Raw genomic sequence first — 23,378 nt, forward strand, 5'->3', positions numbered from 1 at the left:
AATTATTTGTAGTTGTAACTATTTTGTTATAAGAGGATAATTTTTGTAGTTTCAAACATTTATGGCAATATTTTTCTGTTGTTTTCTTTATTTATAGGGAAGGGTTGCTCTTATTTGCAGGTTATTTTCTTATAATAGCTAAATGCAGATATTGTGCTAAATCTTTCTGCTGACATGGTCCTTGTTGCTCACATTTGAGCAGGTCCATTTTTCCTGAGCTGGCTATTAGCAAGAGGCAGCTGTAGACTAGGAACAAATTTCACATCTCACTGGTTCCTTTTTTATTGTTACAGAAAGAAGCTATTTCCTTAAAATATAGCAACTCTGTGTAGCTATGCTTCCTTTGTCTCTCAGAACCTAACCTAATTCAAGAAGGCTTCTGTCACTAAATCTTCATTCTCCTGATTTCTTCGTTTCTTCATGAGCCAAAGCCACCAAGAGACACAATCACTACCTTTCAAGATCAGCCAATCATTTTAATGGATTTGTCTTTATTTCTACTTTCTGAGTTCTGTTACCATTGGGTTCTTCAGCACTGTCTGAGTTCTCCCTCCCCAGGGAATCCTTCCCTGTGTAAACTAGATCCAGCCAACAACTGTGTCTTCTCAGGCAGGGGTCCTTATTTTCTGGGAACAAGTATTTCCTGCTATTTTCTGAGATCTGCCACCAACAATAGGGCCTTTAACATTTCCTGCTCCTCTCTGTGACAAATGGCCCTTCTAAAAGGTAGCTTCCTATGCCCTGGCTGTGCTGGTTTCAGTTGCCATTGGCAAAATTTACAAATTTGAAGTATGTCAGTTTTTTCTGTCTTTCAGTTATTCAGAAATTAATTTTACAGAGGTTTTGTGGTCGTTATGTATCTTATGCTTAGTTTCTAAGAGGAAATGGGAATTTTCTGAAATAAACTGGAGCCAGGTTAAACTAAAGAAAAACTTTAATATGAGGTATATAATAGCCTTGTAAAAGATGTTGGGAGTTTTCACTTTTAATATTTCCTGAAAGATCCTAAGAGAGGGATAATCCCTTCATGAATGCTTGTTGAGAAAATGACTAAAAACACCATTGAGCCTATTGACTTTTTCAAGGACAGTTTGCAATTACTGATTAAATTTATTATAATGGTTACCTGTTAATTGTGGTTTTATATTTCTTCCTGAAATACTTTTTGTGATTCATATATTTTCAAGAAAATTGTTCTTTATATGTATATTTGAAAGCAGGTCCATGACACCAATAAACAGTCCACTACCCAGCATGTTATTAAGACTTCAAAGAAAAAAAATGTAGAGCCCTTCAGGATTGCTTCATCCAGCAGCCTAAAAAGACCTTAGAAACTTCATTAGTTCCCCTTCATGATAAAGGAGGTAATCACTGTTAACCTCGGTGAGGGAGAATGGTGCAGTATGAGGAGCATTACTACAGACACCCTCTTTCAGGATGCCCTGACAGCACCCACTGCCAAGAACCCAAGCAGCATTACACTCACTCGGGCTTCACGGCTAGGCAGTGGCAGCTCATCACAAAGCATGCAGGACCTCCTACCTCAAAGACTGACGAGCACAAAAAGCAGCCAGAGTTGGCTCCCTGGCCAACTCCACCTTCTGTGTGCCACCAGCCCACCCCACAAAAGCCCAGGCTGTGCCCCCACCCTGAGCTACCACCAGGAGTCCAGGCAGGAAACAACTGCCTGCCGTGGGCCCACTGCTCCACCTGGCCCTATATTCTCCCTCACCAAAAGCTTATGACCTGATTCTGGGCCATGAGGGAACAGATAGGTCTAGCGTCCCAATGGTCATAACCTCTGTGACTGACATAAGTACTATTCCCTTTAGCCCTCCCAATGAGCTTGGAGATGAGTCAGAGTCCTGCCAACCTTTACCCAGACCTCTCTGCTTTCAAAAATAAACAAGAGTTGGGATTAAGCTAACATCTCTCTGTCCCCAGGGGGAACCAAAGACCCCATGCTAATGTCAAAGTTCAATGAGATATTTTCAATACCAGTGCACAGGAGCCTATGATCCCTGCAACCCTGGGTACCAGAATAAAGGAGAAACAGATCATTTTATCTGGTTTGGGGTATAATGTTACAACCACTGGGACCTTTTCCCAAGCCCAGTTATGGGTGGGTCCCTTTGGGCCACTATACTCCTCCATTGTTAGAAGCTCCATTAGTAAATGTATTATTAGAATACATACATTGTTTGTGTATACTCACACTCCCTTCACTCCTAAGACCAGATGGCAATTGCTGCAGTTAGGGCCATCTTTCCAGGGCATATGAATAACTGTGAACATACCTGGCTCCTGGCCTGGTCATTTGGTTGGGCCACTGACAAGCCTTAGAATGGCAAATGAAACAAGCCCCACTGTGGGCTTGTTGGATGGGACAATTGGATAAAAATTGGCTCTTCAAATAAGCTTTGGTTATCCATGCAGACGCTTACCAGAAAGGCCCCTATTCTGATAAAGGGGGACTATAACCAACAAAGAGACCATGCTTGGCAGCTGAATGTGGAGCCTAAATTGTTTTCCACTCCTGAGCAGATACGTAACAAAATGCCTCTGCAATCAATCCATGAGGGGATAGCCCATGGAAATTCAGACACCATCCTAGTCAGATTATACATATAGACTGTCACTTTTGTCCAAAAACACTGAAACAGTATGGAAAAGCTGTCCCATCTGCCAGAACCTGGCCAAGGCTAAGAATACAGCCTAATGACAAATTTCTCAAGCCAATGGACCAGGGCATTCTTGAACTGCATGTTTAACCAGGCTGTCTGCCCCCTCCCTTCAATTATACAACCTTCTTTTTAAATTACTGACACCTCAGTCTCCATGAGGGATCCTAAAAGGTCTTCCATACTCTGTGACCCCTTCTGAAGACTCAGATAGATGAGAGATTAGGATGGCTATTACCAGCAGGTGGTAGAAGATGGTAACCTCCTTCTCCACTTACCCTCTGGGTGAAGAACATAGATTTTTGCTTCTAGAGATCTCAAAAATAATGACTCAATTTGAGCTCTCTAGTCCAACATTTTCCTTAAGGTGGTCGTGCTGTTTTGCCCCAGATAGCCTTCAAGCGATATATATATTTAAATCAGTAGATATAATTGAAAATTTTATTGAATCACAAGAGAATCCAAGCCAGAAGATTTTGGTTAACCATCCTGGCAGTTAAATCAAGGCTACTATCCTTGCCTATAATATAGGGCAAGACAGCCCATGTCACAGTTGGTGGGAAGAAGTCACCCAACTGACAGGATATGAGCATCTTTGGGCCTGAGAGCCAGGTGGAAGGGTAGGGAAAGGGAAGGGTTCTCTTCTCTCTTTCTCACAGGGTAGCCTGTGTGACTCCCACCTTGCTGAACGCAGTGACAAACCTGTCCCAGAGAGTTGCCACCACCCTGAATTTGACAAACTGTTGAAGATGTCACCCAGCACCCAACCCCACAGATAAACATCTGATTGCTATAGTGCTGAAAACAACAAACTGACATTTCTCTAATCATGGACCTCTTTGGTATCTCAAGTACCCCAACCCCATTAATCTGAACCCACTGTGTTGCACAACTGAACTTAGGGAGTGAAAAGCCTCCCTAAATGTTAACTTGCTTTTCTCAGAGATGCAGCCAACCAGAAAATCTGGAGAAGGGAGAATGGGATCTAGTGGTAGGGCCATTTGGCTGGAATGGTGGCAGCCCGCTCCTCTCCTACACTGGCTTCCACCCTCCACAGACACCTGTCAGGACCATCCAATATAAAAACACACCATACAATCCATCCAAAGTATACAATCAATGACTTTGGGTATAATCACAGAGTTGAACATTCATCACCACAATCAATTTGAGAATATCCTTGTTCTTCCAAAAAGAAAAATCCCATAGTCCTTATACCTTCCTATTATTATTCCTTAGTATTGGTAGGGTACTTTTGTTACAATTGATGAAAGTATATTACAATATTACTGGTATCTATAGTCTGTAATTTAATTAGTTTTATTTTTTCCCCTATACCACCCTCTTATCAACACCTTGTAATACTGATGTACATTTGTTCTAGTTCATGTAAGAGCATTCTTATATTTACATAATTAACCACAATCATCATCCACAACAGGGTTCACTATGTTATAGTCTCTTCTTTGGCCCTTGGTCCATCAGTATTTCCCAGCCAAAACAGGGCCAGGGTCCCACTCAGGCGGTGCACACCAGTTACAAAAGGTCTTGGGGAGAAGGTCAGGAAAGCAGCTTCCCAAGACTGCACCTTCCCAGCCTTCCCAGCAGATGGTGCTATTCAGCAATTCTATTCCCCACAGCCCTACAAAGATTTTTTTCTTTTTTTTTTTTTTAAAGCCCTCTGTCCCCTCAGCTTCTGAGGTGGATGGAAATAATGGCACTGCGGGTACCTGTTCAGAAAGGGCAAAGGCTGCGGGACCCAGAGGACCAATTTTACTGACCAATAGTTGGATCAGAACCGTGCCATATCCCACTCTGTTCCCAGGTGAGGGGGCTTCCCTGACTTTCCCAGTCCACAGCCACCCTCCAGGCAAGATCCAGGTTGACCAGAGCTGCTGGCCTTGAGGGCTGGGGATAGGCCCTGGACTTTCAGCCTAGTGTGTCACTTATGGCAGTTTCTTAGAGTGTGGGAACAATGGCGCTGGAGACATCATGTGTGCCTGCCAGAAAGGGCCAAGACTGCAGACCCCGAGGTCCAATTTGCTGACCACAGCTGGATCAGAAGAGTGCCACATCCAACTCTGTTCCTGAGTGGGAGAGTTTCTATGACTCTCCCAGTCCACAGCAGTCCACTGGACAGAAGCTGGGCTGGTCAGACGCTGCCGGCCTCCAGGTAGGAGACAGTCACCAGGGGCCACCGCTGAGTTCACTCACCACAGCTTCTCTGTTGCAGTTTCTCCGTTTCTTCCTCCAGCTCTTCCTTATATGTTGCAATGATCCTTGTCTGGTCTCCTGAGCCCCAGAACAGCTTCTTTGGGCAGTTTCTGCCTGTTCTTGCAGGTGTTTTCAGTAGAGAAGTGGAGTTCTGCCTCTCCTTATTCCACCATCTTCCTGGAAGTCTCCTCCTCTTTCCAGTTTTGGGTTATGAGTAAAGCTGCTAGGAACATTCCAGAACATTCTATTACACAGTTTTGTGTGGACATATATTTTCATTTCTCCTGGGTAAATACCTAGGAGTAGGATTGCTGAGTTGAATGATGAATGTACATTTAACTTCATTGAAAAATGAAAAACTTTTCCAAAGTGGATGAATCATTTTGCAATATATGAAAGTTCCAGCTGTAAATCTTCACCAACTATTAGTATCATCAGTATTATTTCAATTAAACCAATTTTTTTTTCTCTTGTGGTTTGGCTCTTTACCCAGGTCACAAAAATTTTTTCCTAAGCTTCATTTCCCTTTCTATATAAATTTTAGAACCAGCTTGTCAATTTCTTCTAAAAAGCCTACCAGGATTTTCATTGCCATTGCTTTGATGAATTTGAAGAAAACGTGACATAACAATAATGAGTCTCCTGACCAATAAGCATAATATATCTCTCCATTTATTTAGGTTTTCTTTGGTATATTTTTTTCCATTCTTTTATTTTCCATGCCTTTGTCTTTAAGGTATGTTTGGAGACACCATATAGGTTTGCTGTTGAATTTGTATCCAGTCTGACAATCTCCATCTTTTGGCTGGGGTGTTAAGTCTGGTTACATTTAATGTACATAAGTATATTGATATGATTGTACTTGGGTGTGCCATATTGTGATTTGTTTTCTGTTTCATCTGTTTTTATCTCTTTTTTCCTCTTTTCCTACTTCTTCTGTATTTTATATATATATCTAAATATATATGATATGTTATATATAGTATTAATATATATATATTGTATTCCATTTTAATTCCTCATTGTTTTTCTAGCTATGTATCTCTTTGTATTAAGTTTTTGGTTGTTCCTCTGGGAATTACAATATGTATCTTAAAGTTATCTCAATCAATTTAGAATTGATATTGAGTCACTTAAGGTAAAATACAGGAACTTGGCAATGGTATAGTTCACTTTGCCCTTTTATATGCTACTGTTATCATCCACACACAATAAATTCAAAAATGCATCATTATAAGTTTCTGCTTTAAACAGTCATACGTCTTTGAAAGTAACTCATGGTAGAAAACAAATTCACTACACATCAGGAAAACTTTTCATATTCTAGTAATAATTTAAATCTATTCATTATATTTGTTACTACTTATAAATATATTTCAATATGAATATTTAAATCAATATACTTACTAAATATCTGACTATATTTTATTCAAATAATGTTTATATATATACTTTATTAATTATTTTAGAGAGATTTAGTACTAATATAATTAAGGCAAAGGAAAATAGTTTTAGTCAAATTGAAATAGCATTATGTTCACCTGGCTGCTTCTAATAGGCTCCTAACCAGTCTTCCTGCTGCCAGACTTACCCTTTTCAATTAATTCCCAAGGCTACCAGAGAGACCATTCTAAAATATAAATTTGATTATATTTCCCTCTCAAATATTTTAACAGCTCCCCACTGAGATAAAGTCCATATTCTTTAGCATTGTATGTCAGACAGTTCCAATCTCGCCTCTCCACTGCCATCTCTTAAACCTTCTTGCTTTGCTACCATTGCTTCAGCCACATGGAACTAATTGTTCTCTGAACATTCCAGGCTTCACATGTACTGATTACTTAACCTAAATCACTTTAGAAATCCATTTATTTTTCAAAATTCTGCTCATGTAACACATCTGGCAAGCTTGCCATGACTCCTCTTATTCTAGGATATGTTTCCTTCCTAAGTATTCCTATTAATATTCTGTGTTTACCTCCATCACCACATGTATAACCTTACATTGCATATGTTTGTTGATTAGTCTGTAACCCCACAATGAATCCCTTATGAGCAGGGTCTATGTTTTATCTTTGTATCCCCAGTATCTACAAAACGTCAGGCAAATTTGTTGGAAAAAAATTGTTGAATGTGTACATTTCCAAACCACTTCAGTTTACAAGATACTTCAAACTACCAATTCATTCTAATTCTTATTAGTACCTACCACATTTGTAAACATATTCAACATATACTTATTTAGAGCTTAAGATGTGCCAAGTACATAGGGACATTATATTTTACAGTGAAAAGAGAAGGAAGATAGCACAATTTAGACTGATAGTACAACTCAAACTATATCAGCTAAGTCCTAAAAAGTTATTTCTTCCCATTAAGATTTGATTTCCATTATAGTAATAATCCGGCTTATTTTCTTAATATTATACAACTTATACTATTACACACAGAAATCAGAAAAAAATATTACAATATGATAACATACCAGAGACACCATGGCCCAACCAGTCTTGTTATAGATGAACTCCAAGTTGTTCCTTCTTAAATAAAGCAAGCCGCCAACAAGTGACACTAACAAGGCCAAAGCAATGGTGCCAGAGTAATTGGGTGGTCTAAAGACCCGAATCTGAAATGTAATGAAAATTTTAAAATGAAAGAAAATTAGTATTACATTTTTCTCTTGATCTTACTCTAGTCCTTCCAATATTCAACATAAAGAATTCATAAATGTACCATCCTACTTCTGATATCTGGCACTAACATTTCTTTTACTTTTTTAAGACTCAAAAATAAATGCGTTAAAGCATTAAGGCTGTATAAAAAGATTTGCTTTTCATTTTAGGTGACTACATTGAGCATATGCAAGCCCTACTTACATAGGTCAACCTAGAGCTGCTCTGGTTCACCCGTCTAGATAAGAGTAAGGTTGAGAGGGGAGTATAATATTTTTATTATTTCAAATTGGGACTTTTTAAAATGCCATATTTTAGAAGTACATCTAATTGGTGGGAACTAAAGATTCCCAAAATATGTACAGAGCTTGGTCTCTAATAATGCTGCCCACTAAAAGGAACCAGAGTGCCCAGGAGAAATGGTTGAGCGTCGGGGAAGGGTAGATGAAAGATAATCCCAGAATATACTGTTATGCTAGAAAGTGAGTGAGTGCTTAAAAGAAAATGATGAAGTCACGTCACAAGGACAGAGAAGCAAGCATGAAGGGGCTCCCTCTAGTCAAATCTAGGACAAGTTCAGCACCAAAATAATTAAGTGCTAGTATTGAATTACAACCTATTGAAAAAAAGGAATTAGAGTCCATATCAATGATAGCTTGATAGATAGATAGATAGATAGATAGATAGATAGATAGATAGATAGATAGATAGATAGATGGAAGGAAGGAAGGATGAGAGAGAAGGAGAGAAGGGCTCTCTTCCTTATAGTAGAATGCTGGGGGTCAAGCAGAAATGTGGAGGGAATGCTAAAGCTGGAATATCAGTTTGCAACCATCACAGTAAAAAAATATCATATGATCACACTGATTTGAAACAATTAGAATAAGCAAACTCATAGAGTCAGAATCTAGAATATAGGTTACCAGGGGACAGGGTGGGGATAGGGAATTGGAAGTTAAGGCTTAAAATGTACAGGGTTTCTATTTGGAATGATTGAAATGTTTTGGTAACAGATGGTTGTGATGGTAGCCCAACATTGTGCTACAATTAACAGCACTGAAATATATATCTGAATGTGAATAAAAGGGGAAATGTTAGATTGTGTATCTGGTAACAGAATACAAATTTTTTAAGAATCCATGCAACTACACTGCACAGTGAACCCTAACCCATGGACTTTAATAGGACAAATGCAAAAGGTGTACTGTCATCATTTTTAACAAATGTTCCACTCCAATGAAAGGTGTTTAAGTGATGAGATGGTTTCATGGGAATCCTGTATATTACACATGATTGTTCTGTAAACCCACAGCTTCTCTAATAAAGAAAAAAAAAAGAATGAATTGGGCAAGAATCATCAATGGATACTAAATGTAGGGGAAATTTTTGATGAGGAACAGGATATTTGTATGATCTTAAGGTGTCTTACCACAGGCTGTTTATTAATTACTAAGAAGAAAAAAAAAGTAATTATACAAGGAAGAAATAGGGAAAATAGGCAAACACTTCGACCAGATGTTTAAAATTAGCTTTACCAATGAGGAACAGATGGACATCATGTGCCTCCAAATGTGAGAAGAATAAAACATGACCTATGCCGTATTCTAGTCAAGAATGCATAAGCAGAATTCACTCACAAACAAACATCAGGCAAACCATATAAGGAACAGCCTATTTTAAAAGGGGGAGAGGACTATATTCTTCAAAATGTCAATTTCTTAAAAGGACAAAGATAGGCTATGGAAACATTCCAGGATCAAAGAGACTATAAAGGTATGGGAAGTAAATGCAATACCTAACCCTAGAATGGAACTTGTACTAGAGCTGGGAAAATTTTATAAAAGACATTGGTAGATCAACAGACAAAAGTGGACTTTAGATGGTAGCTCAAATAATAGTTATATCATTGAAAAAATGTGAGGTTGATAATTGTACCATGTTTATATATTTCCTAGGAGATGCAATTCATCCTCGAAAATTTGAGAAAAAATTCTGAACATGTGTGTGTATGTGTGTGTGTGTGTGTGTGCGCGCGCACAGAGAGAGAGAGAGAGAGAGAGAGAGAGAGAACTAGAATGAAAATGACAAAGCAAATGGAGTAAAAAGTTAACAGTGGATGAATCCGGGCCAAGGGTATACATTGGTACCATTTGTCCCATTTTTATTTGTGAAACTTTTTTTAAAGTATGAAATTATTTCCAAATAAATTTTTTTAAAGTAGATCTATCAACTAAACACTTAAGTGTGACAAGTAGTCAGGTCAGAATAATTTTCCGATTAAAATTTAGTATTTCTTATAAAGAATCAATAATACTGTTTCAAAATTTGCACCAAATGATACATTGTATAGTAGAATAACTGTTAAAACCTTTCCAAAATAACAAGAGTAAGAAAATTTTGTCACCAAAGTATCATTAAAATATATGATGTTATTTTATTTATAATGATAGCAGAACTATATGAAAGACATCTCTTTTGACTTGAATAAGTGTGTTTATACCTTATGGTAAGAATTATTGTTTCTGTATTACTTCTAGAATAAATATACCTTTAAAATAACTGGCTACAATTGTCTGTAGAACATACTGGTGAGATCAGGGGTAAAAATGGCTAAATGGCCATAAACCCTCTACATACAGAACAGCTGCCATCAACATTGTGGTTCATTTCCTTTCGAATGAACTATCCATATAGCTATACTCATATTCATGCTTTGAAACAAAATTTAACAACATACTATAAATACTATTTTTCTAACCTTAATTTCTACTTGCTATATTTTGACCTTCTTTCTCTATCGAATATTCTTTCAAATCATTGTTTGGCTATGCCATAGTACATTTAATTAGTCTGCCATTTTTGGACATTGTATTTGTTTCCAATTTTTGCCATTAATATGACTGTTCCTAATTATATTGATAGATTAAATTCTAAGAACTGGAAATGTTAAATCAAAGTACATGTAATAAAGACATAAGACAAATACTGTCAGAATGGTTTTACCAATTTATAGTCCCAAAAGCAATAAATATGTGAGTAGATATTTTCCCATAAGGTTCATGAAAAATGGGTATGATTCTTTTTTTATTTGCCCAAATAAGGAAAACAATTATAAATTTACTTTGTAATTAGAATTTCTTGGAACAATTACTAATGAGCAATTTTAATATATTTATTAATCTCTGAAATTACTTTTTCCTTAACTCATGTACTTTTTAATGGTTTTTAGAATATCAATGAACTATTCTAAAAAGCATTTGAACTCACCTAACTCAAAAGTTCAGCTTACAGCTTATAGCTATCAAACAGTTTTCTCTAAGCAAGGAGAAATGGTCCATGGAGAAATAAAAAAATAAAACTGTGGCCTTATTACAATGTTCTAAACAAACTAAGCTAATCAGCTTATTATTAAAACTGTGGGAAATAAAAACATACATGAACATCTGTTCTGTCAGCAATCCACTTTGCTAGTTGTTCAGCAGCAAATCCAATTCTTTGAAGGTCAAAAGTATCAGCTCTCTTGGGCCTGCCTTTTGGAGGAAAGTGCATGAATGTAGGAGCAGAGTTCATGTTGAGCTATGAAAGATGAGATAAAAAGTACTAAATGTAATATCATTCTTCATATATCATTAATCTTATATTTTCATGAATTTTGGAAAGATAGCATTTGTTATGAAAATCCAAGTGGTTTTCCACATTTAATTATTGTTTTTATTCATCTACTATCTCTTAAATGAAAAATAACTTGTGAATTTGGCTAAGTTCTCTGAATTCTCATATTTTAACATACATCATGTATATTCTCAGCTGTATGTATTTTATCTATCATTTCATTCTTTTTTTTTCTAGAATTGGACTAAAGAACCAAGCAGCTGAAAGTGCAAAATAGAAATACTGTAATTTTGCAGTATATGGACTATTTTATTTCTTAAACAGTTAATAAAGAAAAAAGTACTAACATTTTGATGAAAAATTAAACATATTATGGAATTAATTTCAGATAAATAAACAGTGGATTGAATTCCCTATTAAAGATGTAAAGACTTTTTACCATGATAATGACTATGCTTTGATACAGAGGAACTCTAAAATATCAGAATTTATCAGATACTAGAGGAAAAATCCACAATGACAGTTTTTTCCTGTTCAATTTTTCAAATCATTCAATTGTTTTAAAATGGATATTCCTTAGAATTGTTTTCTTTGGGTAATTTCCATTTGAAAGTATACTGAATAGAACATTACTCCAGGATAAATGGTACTTATTAATAACATCACATCTAAAAACATATTTTGTGAATTTTCATTGAAGGACAAACTGAAAAATAAATACAGACTAAATTCCTGCTACCCAGATATAGAAATCTATTATAATAAAAAATGTTTTGAAATGAAAGGCCAAAAGACATTTGGCCCTTGATTTGCAATATAGTTACCATTTACCAATAATGAGAATCAAAATCAAAATCAAATTAAGTAACACTGTATTAGATCACAGTTGACATCAAAGTAAGGAAATAGCAGTAAAAGCCTAGGTACCAGTAATAACAAAGTATTACAGTCAAGGGCAAAACAGCTCCGACTCTATAAATGAACCCTGACTACAACTGTCATATTTAAAGGATGGCTCCAAATCATTTTATAAAGCTTTGTAGAGCTAACCATAAAAGACTTGAAATGAAATGTATCTATATAAAGAATTTATCATTTCTTCAGTATTGAAAATGCAATCAAATTTCCATTATTCACCTAGGTTATCTTCATTATTACCCTTTAAACAGTATAAGCAGAGATCAATAGTTGGTCCATGTTTAAGCAGTTCTTCTCTCCAAGGGGATACCTAAATTATCTTTGCCCCATTTCTTTTCTTGTCCTTCATTCCTCTTCCCTAGCTTTTTATTATTCCTACAGAACTTCAATTTAACCAACTTCAGCAAAAGGAAGGTAAATGTGGATTGCCCACCAGTATTTATATTAATGCTATATAATAATAATAAACATTTAATAAACATTTATGTGTCAGGAACAGACTTCAACATTTTACATATATTTAGCTTCTCATTTAATCCTCCCAACAATCCTATAAGAAAGGTACTATTATTTCCCCTCTCTTATAGACGAGGTGATGGAACCATAAAAAGATTAATTAAATTAAAATTGAAAGTCACATAGCTATGAAGACATAAAGCTGGAATGTGAACGCAGGTCATTTAATTCTAGTTACTTCATTACCACTATATCTTAATGCTTTCTGAATTCTATCTCCTTAAATGAAGATTTAACCATATTTTTTTCATAAACAATTTTTTCAAAAATCTAGAATGAGCTCATTAGAAACCTAAATTATAAAAACAAGTTGCTGTGGGGGATTCTGGGAAGATGGCAGCATAGAAAGAGGTGGAAGACCTAGTCTCCCCCAGAACAATTCATAAATGAACAAAAAACCAGTAAATAACCTGGAATGGTAGCGGGGAGACAAATGTGACTGTACACTCAACATCCACCGACATGAATTGGGAGGAATGCCCGAGATCACAGCATAAAATCTGTAAGTAAAATTGTGGACCTGCGCTGAGAGCCGAGAACCTAGAGCCAGGAGCCCCTCCCTCAAAGACGCCGCGCTGTGCACTTTCGCAGCCCAGCCCCAAGAGAGGTTTTAGTGATAACAGCTCCATACAGACAGCGAATCCTCAACAAGCAGACAGAGGCTTCTGGTGATGGCTGACCTTGGGAGAATCAGGGGAAATATTCTGTTTCTCGCTCTCTCTCTGTGGAGAAAACCTTGGCTGCTCTCAGCCCACAAGGAGTTGCAGTGGAGACGGCCTCACACAATCTGCATTCTGAGGCTAGCTGAGAGCCCCACGGCACAGCCAAGCAGCCCAGGGCTTCCCTAGAGGGACGGCACACACTGATGACGTAGCACGGCATTTTCTCTCGGCTGAGGGAGGATCGCGGCTGGGAGGGGGGATCCGCTCAGAGAACCCAGAGGTGCTACGCCAAGTCTGGTGGTTTACGGGACACCGTGAGAGAGCTGCCCCTCCTCCCTGACCACCTGTGCACGCGCCCCACATTCAGGGCGGGAGACTCCAGCGGTGCACCCAGGCTGAGCTCTCCAACTGAACACACAAGAATCATTTCCCCACACTACTGACTGGAGGGATATAGGTGGCTCACAGACACCATCTGCTGGTTACCTAGAGAAAGTGCATGTCACCAAGCTGTGTCTCTGAAAAATTAGATCAATATCCTTTAAGAACCATATCAAGCAAAACAAATGCCAAGAGGCCAAAAACAACAGAAAATCTTAATGCATATGATAAAATCAGATGATATGGAGAATCCAGCTCCAAACACACAAATCAAGATTTCGGAAGAAACGTTATTCCTCGCAAAATTAATTAAAGAGGTACAATCAAAGAACAAAAACATGGCAAAGGATTTAAAGGACATCAAGAGGACCATGGCCCAGGATATAAGCGCCATAAAAAAGACCCTAGAAGAGCATAAAGAAGAAACTGCAAGAGTAAATAAAAAAATAGAAGATCTTATGGAAATAAAAGAAACTGTTGGCCAAATCAAAAAGACTCTGGATACTCACAGTTCAAGACTAGAGGAAGCTGAACAACATCTCAGTGTCCTAGAAATCCACAGAACAGAAAATGAAAGAACAAAAGAAAGAATGGAGAAAAAAACTGAAAAAATCGCAATGGGTCTCAGGGATACGATAGATAAAATAAAACGTCCAAACTTAAGACTCATCGGTGTCCCAGAAGGGGAAGAGAAGGGTAAAGGTCTAGAAAGAGTATTCAAAGAAATTTTGGGGGCAAACTTCCCAAACCTTCTACATAATATAAATACACAAAGCATAAATGCCCTGCGAACTCCAAATAGAATAAATCCAAATAAACCCACCCCAAGACATATTCTGATCAGACTCTCAAATACTGAAGAGAAGGGGCAAGTTCTGAAAGCAGCAAGAGAAAAGCAATTCACCACATACAAAGGAAACAACATAAGACTAAGTAGTGACTACTCAGTGGCCACTATGGAGGCAAGAAGGCAGTGGCATGACATATTTAAAATTCTGAGAGAGAAAAATTTCCAGCCAAGAATACTTTATCCAGCAAAACTCTCCTTCAAATTTGAGGGAGAGCTTAAATTTTTCACAAACAAATGCTGAGAGACTTTGCCAATAAAAGACCTGCCCTACTTCAGATTCTAAAGGAAGCCCTACCAACAGAGAGACAAAGAAAGGAGAAAGAGATATAGAGAATTTTAACAGACATATATAGTACCTTACATCCCAAATCACCAGGACACTCATTTTCCTCTAGTGATCACTGATCTTTCCTCAGAAGGGACCATAAGCTGAGACATAAAACAAGCCTCAAGAAATTTGAAAAAAAAAAAAATTGAATATACTCAAAGAACATTCTCCAAACACAATGGAATACAAATAGAAGTCAATAATTTTTGAACTATAACTCCACTATTTACTTCCTACATGACAAAAAATACACAAACTCTAAGGACAAATCAATGGTTTTTGAACTCAATGTAAAATATGTAATTTTAGACAACTACATAAAGCTGGGGGAATGAAGGAGTATAGGAACATAGTTTATGTGCCCTATTGAAGTGAAGGTGGTATCAAAGAAAAACTAGATTGATAGGGATTTAAGAGGTTAATTTTAAGCCCCACAGTAAACACAAAGAAATTATCAGAGAATATAACCACAGAGATGAAATTTGAGTTTGGGTTAAGAGAAATGGGGGAAGGGGCAATGGGAAGTTAAGAAAGGAGTGTAGGGTTGCTGTTTGAGGTGAAGGGAAATTTCTAGTAATGGATGGTGGTGGGAAAGAGCATAACATCATTCTAAATGTGATTAATCCCACTAATGGAAGGCTAGGAAAGGGGCGGAATGGGAAGATTAAGGCTGTATATATGTTTCCACAATTGAAAAAAGAAAAAAAAAAAAAAAAGACAGTCTAACTAGATGACAATTGAATGTTAAGGATGAACTTGGATGGGATTGGAGGGTGGAGGACAGGTGGCTCGAAGGGACACAGTTGAGACATAAGGAAAAGGAAATATAGAATGTAAGCATTGTATCATTGTTGAATCTCTTATACTTCTTAGCTGGGCTTAATGGAATTACATAAAAGAATGGTCTTGTTTTGGGGAGTACATAAGTGAATTATACCAGATGTTCAAGGATGTGTGCAGCTAACTCATATATTCAGAAGACAGAGAAATATATGATGAATGATAGATAGGGAGGGAGGGAGGGAGGGAGGGAAAGAAATAGTGATGTGACAGCATGTTAAAAGTTGGTGGATTAAGCTATTGGGGGAGGAGGGTCAGGGTATGACGGAATTCTGTGTATGGGGCTAGTATTGTTTTTGCAACTATTCATGTAACTTTGAATTTATTTCAAAATAAAATAAAATATATATATTAAAAAAAAACAAGTTGCTGCAATATGGAAAAAAAAAATTCCACAGATTATAACCTCATATGTCTCTGCAAAAGAGGAGTCTATCCTATTTCATTTCCCAGCCATGGGGTTGCATATTATGGACATTTAGTAAATGTTGGTTAAATGGAACAAAACACACAGTTCCTTTCTGTTCTGTGATTCCACCACTCCAGACTTCTTTCATGTGCGTTTCCCTCATGGGTGCACAAGAAATAGGTAAAGCCAACATGAAAACATAAGACTACAAAGGAGGATGTCACCCTCATCCACACTCCCTGCATGGGAACAATCAAAAAATCTGTATTAACGCTCAGCACCCTAGAATTTCAGAGTTTAAAAAATGATTTAATTCAAAGCCTTCTTAATAATTAAAATGTACAGATTTCCCCAAGGCTACACAAGCTCCTTCCAGAAGCTGTTCCAGAGCTCCTTCCAACACTCCATATTCAATAACCCATTGGCCTGCCATCAGACATGTAGCCTCAGCCATGCACACAGGAATCATATATAATTGAAGTTATTTTCCCAGTAAGTCCCCAACAAGCCAGAAAATACAATGTTTCTGGCCTTGTTAATAAATTATATACAGATCCCACACTACTACTGACAGTGCTTTAAAACATCAATTTAGAAACGGTACAACAAAATGTGATTCAATAGTTGGTGGGAAAAAACATACGCATTATAAATATTTTAATAGTTCTCAAGTAAAGCGAAATATATACTTTCCCATTTTTGTAGATTATAATTCCCCATTAAAATCATTAACCATTATAACTTTTATGCTATCTGCATTTTAGGAAAAAAATATTTTTGCTAAGCCAGATGCTAGATTTTGGAAAAGATAAAGCAGTTCTATATCTGTAATTCTGCTGAATCAAAATTAACCTGAGGAAATTTTTCAATTAAAAGCAATTTCAACTTCAACTCTTATATTGATGCCAAACATTTTTTTTTTTTTAGTTTTATGTCTAAAGGATGTAAAGGGATTCAACAATTATAACTAACTATATACCTATACAGCTATACGCTGGCAACCTATAGTGATTACAGTCAGTATTCAGCCCAAAGGTAAGATTAGTTTTCCACATAAGACAGAGAAATTTTATACAAAAATACATTTTGGGGTATTTCCTTCAAATATAGATATAGTGGCCCCAACAGAGCTGAAGCTGAAATGTATGTTTCCCACTGAAGTTAAGCATGTCCTCTCCAGTTTGCCTTAGTCCCCACCCACACCTTATCATTTCTTCAACAGTGAGACCAAGTACCTCCTGCCATGGTACTTTGTTGCCTTTATATCTTATAGTAGTTAGGAGAAAAGGGAAATATGAGGGTTTCTATAAAAGATTAAGTAGGAAGACCAAGAAGGACTTTGTTTTAATAAAAATGGAAGACAGCATATTTACTTGTGTAAGTGAGGAACTAATGAGTTTAATATACTAAATACACATATAAACAAAGATACCACAATGAAACTAACCCAACTGTTTTCTTCATTTAGTTTACTAGGCTAGCTAGAGTAGACATTTGGGTTTGACATCCCTGCTCTAGCTGTCTGGTTAGACCTGAGGGACTATTTGTTAATATGTTAGAGAGGATTCAATTATATAATGAATAGCACTTTCATTAGATGATCTCTAAGGCCACTTCTCCAGAGCTTCTATGGAGGCCTACAAATTAAATGAAATAATATTTGGTTCTTATACCATTGTAATTTTCATTTATAAGGTTATCTGAAATTACATATTTATTTATGTGTTTTCTTTATCATATTATTTTTACTATTATTATTATTGGCTCCCCTAGTCTCTAAGTGCTTTATAGCAAAGAACTATGTCAGTTTTTTCTCATCTCTTTATTGTTCCTACACGGTAAGCACTCAATAATACTTGCTGAATGGATGAATACAAAGAAACATACTAAAAAGGCAAATAAATTTCTGGGGGAAGAAATAAGTGATGAATAATAATGGGAAAGACCAAGGATAAACGGTACTGAAGGCAAAAAGATAATTTATCTTAATTAAGTAGAAACTGGCAAAGATGAATGAATAATCAATCTGGAAGCAAATGAACAAAAACACCTATTTACGGAGCATTTACAATTAGTGAATTAGATTCTTTTCAGAACTAAACGCTTTTCTGTGACCTGGTACAGCCTTGTGTCAAACAGTGTCACATGTGAGAAAAATTAAATAGGCAAAGATACCCAAACCAATCAGTCCCATGTAAAGTAATAACTTGCATTTAAAAGGCACTGATCAAGTAGTGATAAATATTAAAAATGAATAAAAGTAGGGTAACAGCATGGTTAAGAGCTATAGCTCTGGAAGTCAGACTGCTGAGTTCAAAGTCTAGCTCTGTATTATACTAACTCTGTAACCTCAAAGAAGCAACTTAACCTTTCCATACCTCGGTTTCCCTCATCTGTGAAATGGAGATAACAACAGTATAACCCTCATAGGATTGTTGTGAAACTAAATGAAAGAATATATGGACAGTGCCTGGCACAGAAGCAACCATGATACAACCACGATAATATAGATGACAACAGCATCCCTATGTCATAATCCAATACAACTTGCTCTGCAGAAAAGACTGTGCAAATGAGAGTAAGCAATTTAAAATAAATATTTTAATATTTTACATGTAAAACTCTCTATATATACTGCACTGGAATTTTATATAAAATTTCATAACTGTGCAAAATGTCACCTAAACCAAATACAATGAAATATAACAAAATAAAGTTAATGCATGCAAACTGCCACTGCATGTTGAAAAAACACATTTCCTCAACAATGCAAAAGATAAAATGTGTTTACTCTGCTACTAATGGCAAAAAAAATGTGTAAGCAATGATAAAGATGACATTAGCTGTAATTATTTTAATCCATCAGAATTTATTATGAACACATATTTATTAACTTATTCAATGAACTGTATTTTATCTGTTAAAACAAAATGTATTGACCATAAATAACTCTGTTAAATATATTACCAAAATAAAATATAACTCTTTTACCTGTTGAAAAACATCTGTCCCCTCATCGTAGTCCACCATGCTGAAGAAGAGTTTGTTACAAAAAGCAGATGAATAGCGCCAGGAGTTAGCCAGTATTTGATATTCTTCATTAGCTTGCCTAATAAGGATAATGGGGGAGAGTAGAAACATATCAATAGTCAAGTATTAATAAAACAAGTAGTTATATAGTGCATGTCAGTCAATGATGGCCCATGGGCCAAATTTAGTTTACAAACAGTCTTTGTATGGACTACAAGCTAAAAATGTTTTTTTTACATTTCAAATGGTTGTAAATCAAAAGACGAATATTCTGTGACACACAAAAATTATAAGAAATTCAAGTTTGGTGTTCATAAATAAAGTTTAAATGCAACACAACCATACTGATTCATTTACATACTGCCTATGGCTACTTCTGTGCTATAAAGGGCAGAGCTGAGTCCTTGCAACAGATAACCGTATGGCCCACAAGGCTGCTCTTTAAATAAAAAATTTGCCAACTCTTGTTCTAGGGGCTTCTCTTACGGTAATACATATAACTTAAATCCTCAAATGAGTTTCAATAAAGAGCACAGAGCAATCTTTAGGAATATTTGCATTTTAGTGTTAATAGAAAAAACAAAAATTATGAGAAAATTTTAGTTTTAAAATTGTAAATACTGCTCTACTTCACCTTTATATATGCCATTTATATAAAAATTCACCAAATGCAAACCTTTAGGTAAGCAAAATTTCTTCAAGCAGCTAAACCAGATGTCCAAAATCTATTTGAGTACACACATTATACCTATTGGGAGGACCAACAAGCCCCCCTCTAAGAGCATATTTACTTCTAATTTGCATGCACTTATAATGGACATTTTACTGATAATATTTAGGTGTAGGAAGAGAGCAGAGATGGGGAAATGGTACTGCTGGAAGAATGTAAATAGAATAGAAACAAGAAGGAACTATAATTGCTAAAGCATTAAAATGTGCATATACAAACCCAAAGTTAGAGTGCTTCTTCCATATAGTTGACTAATCAGAGGAGTTTGTCTTCTCCCTCTTCCAAAAATTGCAATAAAAACTAAAAAGATATTTAACTCCACAATAACAAAAAAGAATTGGAGTGGAGCTGGGGGGAAGAGTTTTGATAAATGAACCTACAATATCAAATGAGATTAAAGTGCAGGAAGAATCTATGAAAAACACTGGATTCTGAAGCAGCAAATGAAGATGAGAAATGAAGCTAAAAATATGGGTCATATTAACCTTCTTTATACAGAACACTCGACTCAACTTCTGCCCCTAGTACCCCAGTCTCGTTAGTCTTTCTATTATTTAATGACTAGGCTCTCAAAAAATCACCTTATATTTGAGGAAAATCTAATGTAACTAAAAACTCCCAAAACAAACAAACAGAAACATACTCCATAAGAAACAGTTCATTCAAAGAAGTAGCAAAAGCATTAAAAAGAAACTTTAACTCATGTACTTAGAAAAAGTTAGAGAAGATATTGAATTTGTCAAGAACCTTGCAGGGCCTGAGATTTTACCCTACATATAAGCTAACGAGCTAGCCAGTTACTGTTCCATGGATGCTGGCAGAAGACATGAAACTCCTGCCTTAGGACTTGATTACTTCATGTTCATTTGTATCAGCTCTCCATGCCTTCAAGTCTCACAGGGTGACCTAAAGGGCCTTCGTGGATGTCTGCACACACAGTGAACTGTGTTACAGGAGAGAAACACTAAGCTTGGGGGAGTCATTGTTTTTATAGCAACTGATAACAAAGTAGGAGACATTATCTCATCCCCTAGGCTGCTCAATGCACACACAGCCCTGAGAAACTGCCTGGGTAAAGAGCATTCAGGCCCCTGGTTTTCTGACATAACCAGAAAGAACATGCAGGGATCCTCAAGGTCCATGGCAGACTGCTCCCAACAGTATTCACAAACACACACAGAAAAACAATAGAACACAAAAAAGAACTATAAAAAAGGAACAAAGAAAGTAAGAGAGCACCTATAAATTTAAAATATGATTGTGATTTCTTAAACCCTATTATTAGAAGATAATGCTAAATAAAATTTGCAGGGAAAAAAGAGACATAGGTGAAATACATAGAGGGAGAGGGGAGAAAGGGACCTAAGGAAATAATCCAACAAATCTAACTTTCAAACAGAAGAGTCCCAGAAAAAGAATAGAGATAAAACAAGAGTAAATGATATTTCTAGAGAAATAACTCAAAAAAGTCTTCAAATAAAATTATTTCCCAATTTTTGAATGAAGAATCAGAAAACACCAATACATAGATATACTGTGATTCTCCAGAGCACTGTAGATAAAAAGATCCTAAAACTTCCAGAGGAAAAAGAATTACTTAACAAGGACAAACAATGAGAAAGGTATTGGAGTGGTCATTAGCAGCACTAGATACTAGCAGATTATAGAACAATTCTTCAAGATCTAAGGGAATATTATTTTTAATCTAGAATACCATGTTTAGCCAAACAATCAAGTCTGAAGTGAACATGTTCTCAGAAATACAAGGAATCTGAAATTTACCTTCCACACATTCTTAGGAAATTACCTTAGGAAATAAATGATAGAAGAGGAAATATGAATGAAAAATGAGAAAACCTGAGGCTATGATAGAGGCACTAAAAAGAAGCAAAAGGGCAAGGAGAAATCTGGTGACATGGGAAGGACAGAAGATGAATAAAAAAAGCTGTGGTCCACTTCTGAAACTATGAAGCAACTGGGATGAAGCAGAACAGGAATTAAATTAGACTTTAAGATGAAGAGAATAAATTCGAGGTAATGGTTAGAATCAGAAAGAGTTGGAAGATATTAGGGCCATTGTAAGTGAAATACATGTATTCTTGCAACAGGAAAAATAAAATATATATGAAAGGCAAGGTCTAAAAAGATGTATATTAAAATATATCCTAATTTTGATCAATTGGTGATGAGAAAGGTTACTAATTTTGAACATTTTCTTTTGAGTGATGCAAGGGTCGTAAAAATGGTACTATAGGGGAGAAACTAAAATCATAACCTACTCCTTTGCAGTGGATGCTATTTATATGGAAATAATAGCATAAATGCTGTTTAACTTTTTTTAATTAAATTCAGTTTTACTGAAATATATTCACATACCATACAATCATCCATGGTATAAAATCAACTGTTCATAGTCCCATCACATAGTTATGCATTCTTCACCCCATTCTATTTTTAAACATTTTCCTTACACCAGAAAGAATAAAAGAATAAACAATAAAAATAAAAAAGAACACCCAAATCATCCCCCCAATCCTACCCTATTTTTCATTTCATTTTTGTCCCCATTTTTCTACACATCCATCCATACACTGGATAAAGGGAGAGTGATCCACAAGGTTTTCACAGTCACACTGTCACCCATTGTAAGCTACATTGTTATACAATTGTCTTCAAGAGTCAAGGCTACTGGGTTGGAGTTTGATAGTTTCAGGTATTTACTTCTAGCTATTCCAGTACATTAAAACCTAAAAAGGGTTATCTATATAGTGTGTAAGACTATCCACCAGAGTGACCTCTTGATGCCATCTGAATCTCTCAGCCAGTGAAATTTTATTTCATTACGTTTTGCATTCCCCTTTTGGTCAAGACGATGTTCTTAATCTCATGATGCCGGGTCCAGATTTATCACTGGGAGTCATATCCTGCATTGCCAGGGAGATTTACGCCCCTGGAAGTCAGGTCCCACATAGTGGGGAGGACAGTGAGTTCACCTACCAAGGTGGCTTAGCTAGAGAGAGAGAGGGCCACATCTGAGCAACAAAGAAGTACTGGAGGGAGACTCTTAGGCACAATTATAAGCAGGTTTAGTCTCTCCTTTGCAGTAATGCGCTTCCATAAGGGCAAGCCCCAAGATAGAGGGCTCAGCATACCAAACCGTCAGTCCTCAGTATTTGTGAAAACATCAGAAACAATCCAGGTGAGGAAGTCCAACATTTCCACATTTTCCCCCAGTTCCTCAGGGGGCCCCTGCACATATATTTTTATTCTCTGCCCAAATTACTTTGGGATGTGTAACTATTTCACTCTAGCCTATACAAACCTACCATATATCCCTTCCTATTCAAAGTTCCATGTAATTATGGTGTTTGAACAAACTGACTGTGGAAGTTGTATTGTTTAGAAAATAAAGATCCTGCACCAAATAAACATTTCTTCCCTTGGTCGCACATGGAAATTGAAGTTTTAAAACACAGTCAGCTTCGACCTTTACCCTTTGGCCTGATTTGCCCTAGTCTTAACCAGATCTGCTTCA

At 36.4% G+C, this 23,378-nt stretch overlaps 1 protein-coding gene across 3 annotated transcripts in view; it reads right to left on the reverse strand.

Moving 5' to 3' along the window:
* TUSC3 (tumor suppressor candidate 3) overlaps positions 1-23,378 on the reverse strand; it is a 306,555-nt gene that overhangs the window by 135,417 nt on the left and 147,760 nt on the right. For all 3 annotated transcript variants that reach the window (XR_005216025.1, XM_037831243.1, XM_037831242.1), the window contains exons 3-5: positions 19,075-19,192; positions 11,003-11,143; positions 7,381-7,521 (exon numbers count right to left, since the gene is read on the reverse strand). Coding sequence is in view for 2 of the 3 variants with exons in the window: in XM_037831243.1 (XP_037687171.1) it covers positions 7,381-7,521; positions 11,003-11,143; positions 19,075-19,192 (400 nt within the window). In the remaining variant the exon portion in view is untranslated. The remainder of the gene's footprint in view (positions 1-7,380; positions 7,522-11,002; positions 11,144-19,074; positions 19,193-23,378) is intronic.

The sequence above is a fragment of the Choloepus didactylus genome, chromosome 3 (assembly GCF_015220235.1).
Source record: "Choloepus didactylus isolate mChoDid1 chromosome 3, mChoDid1.pri, whole genome shotgun sequence".
Lineage (NCBI taxonomy): Eukaryota > Metazoa > Chordata > Mammalia > Pilosa > Megalonychidae > Choloepus > Choloepus didactylus.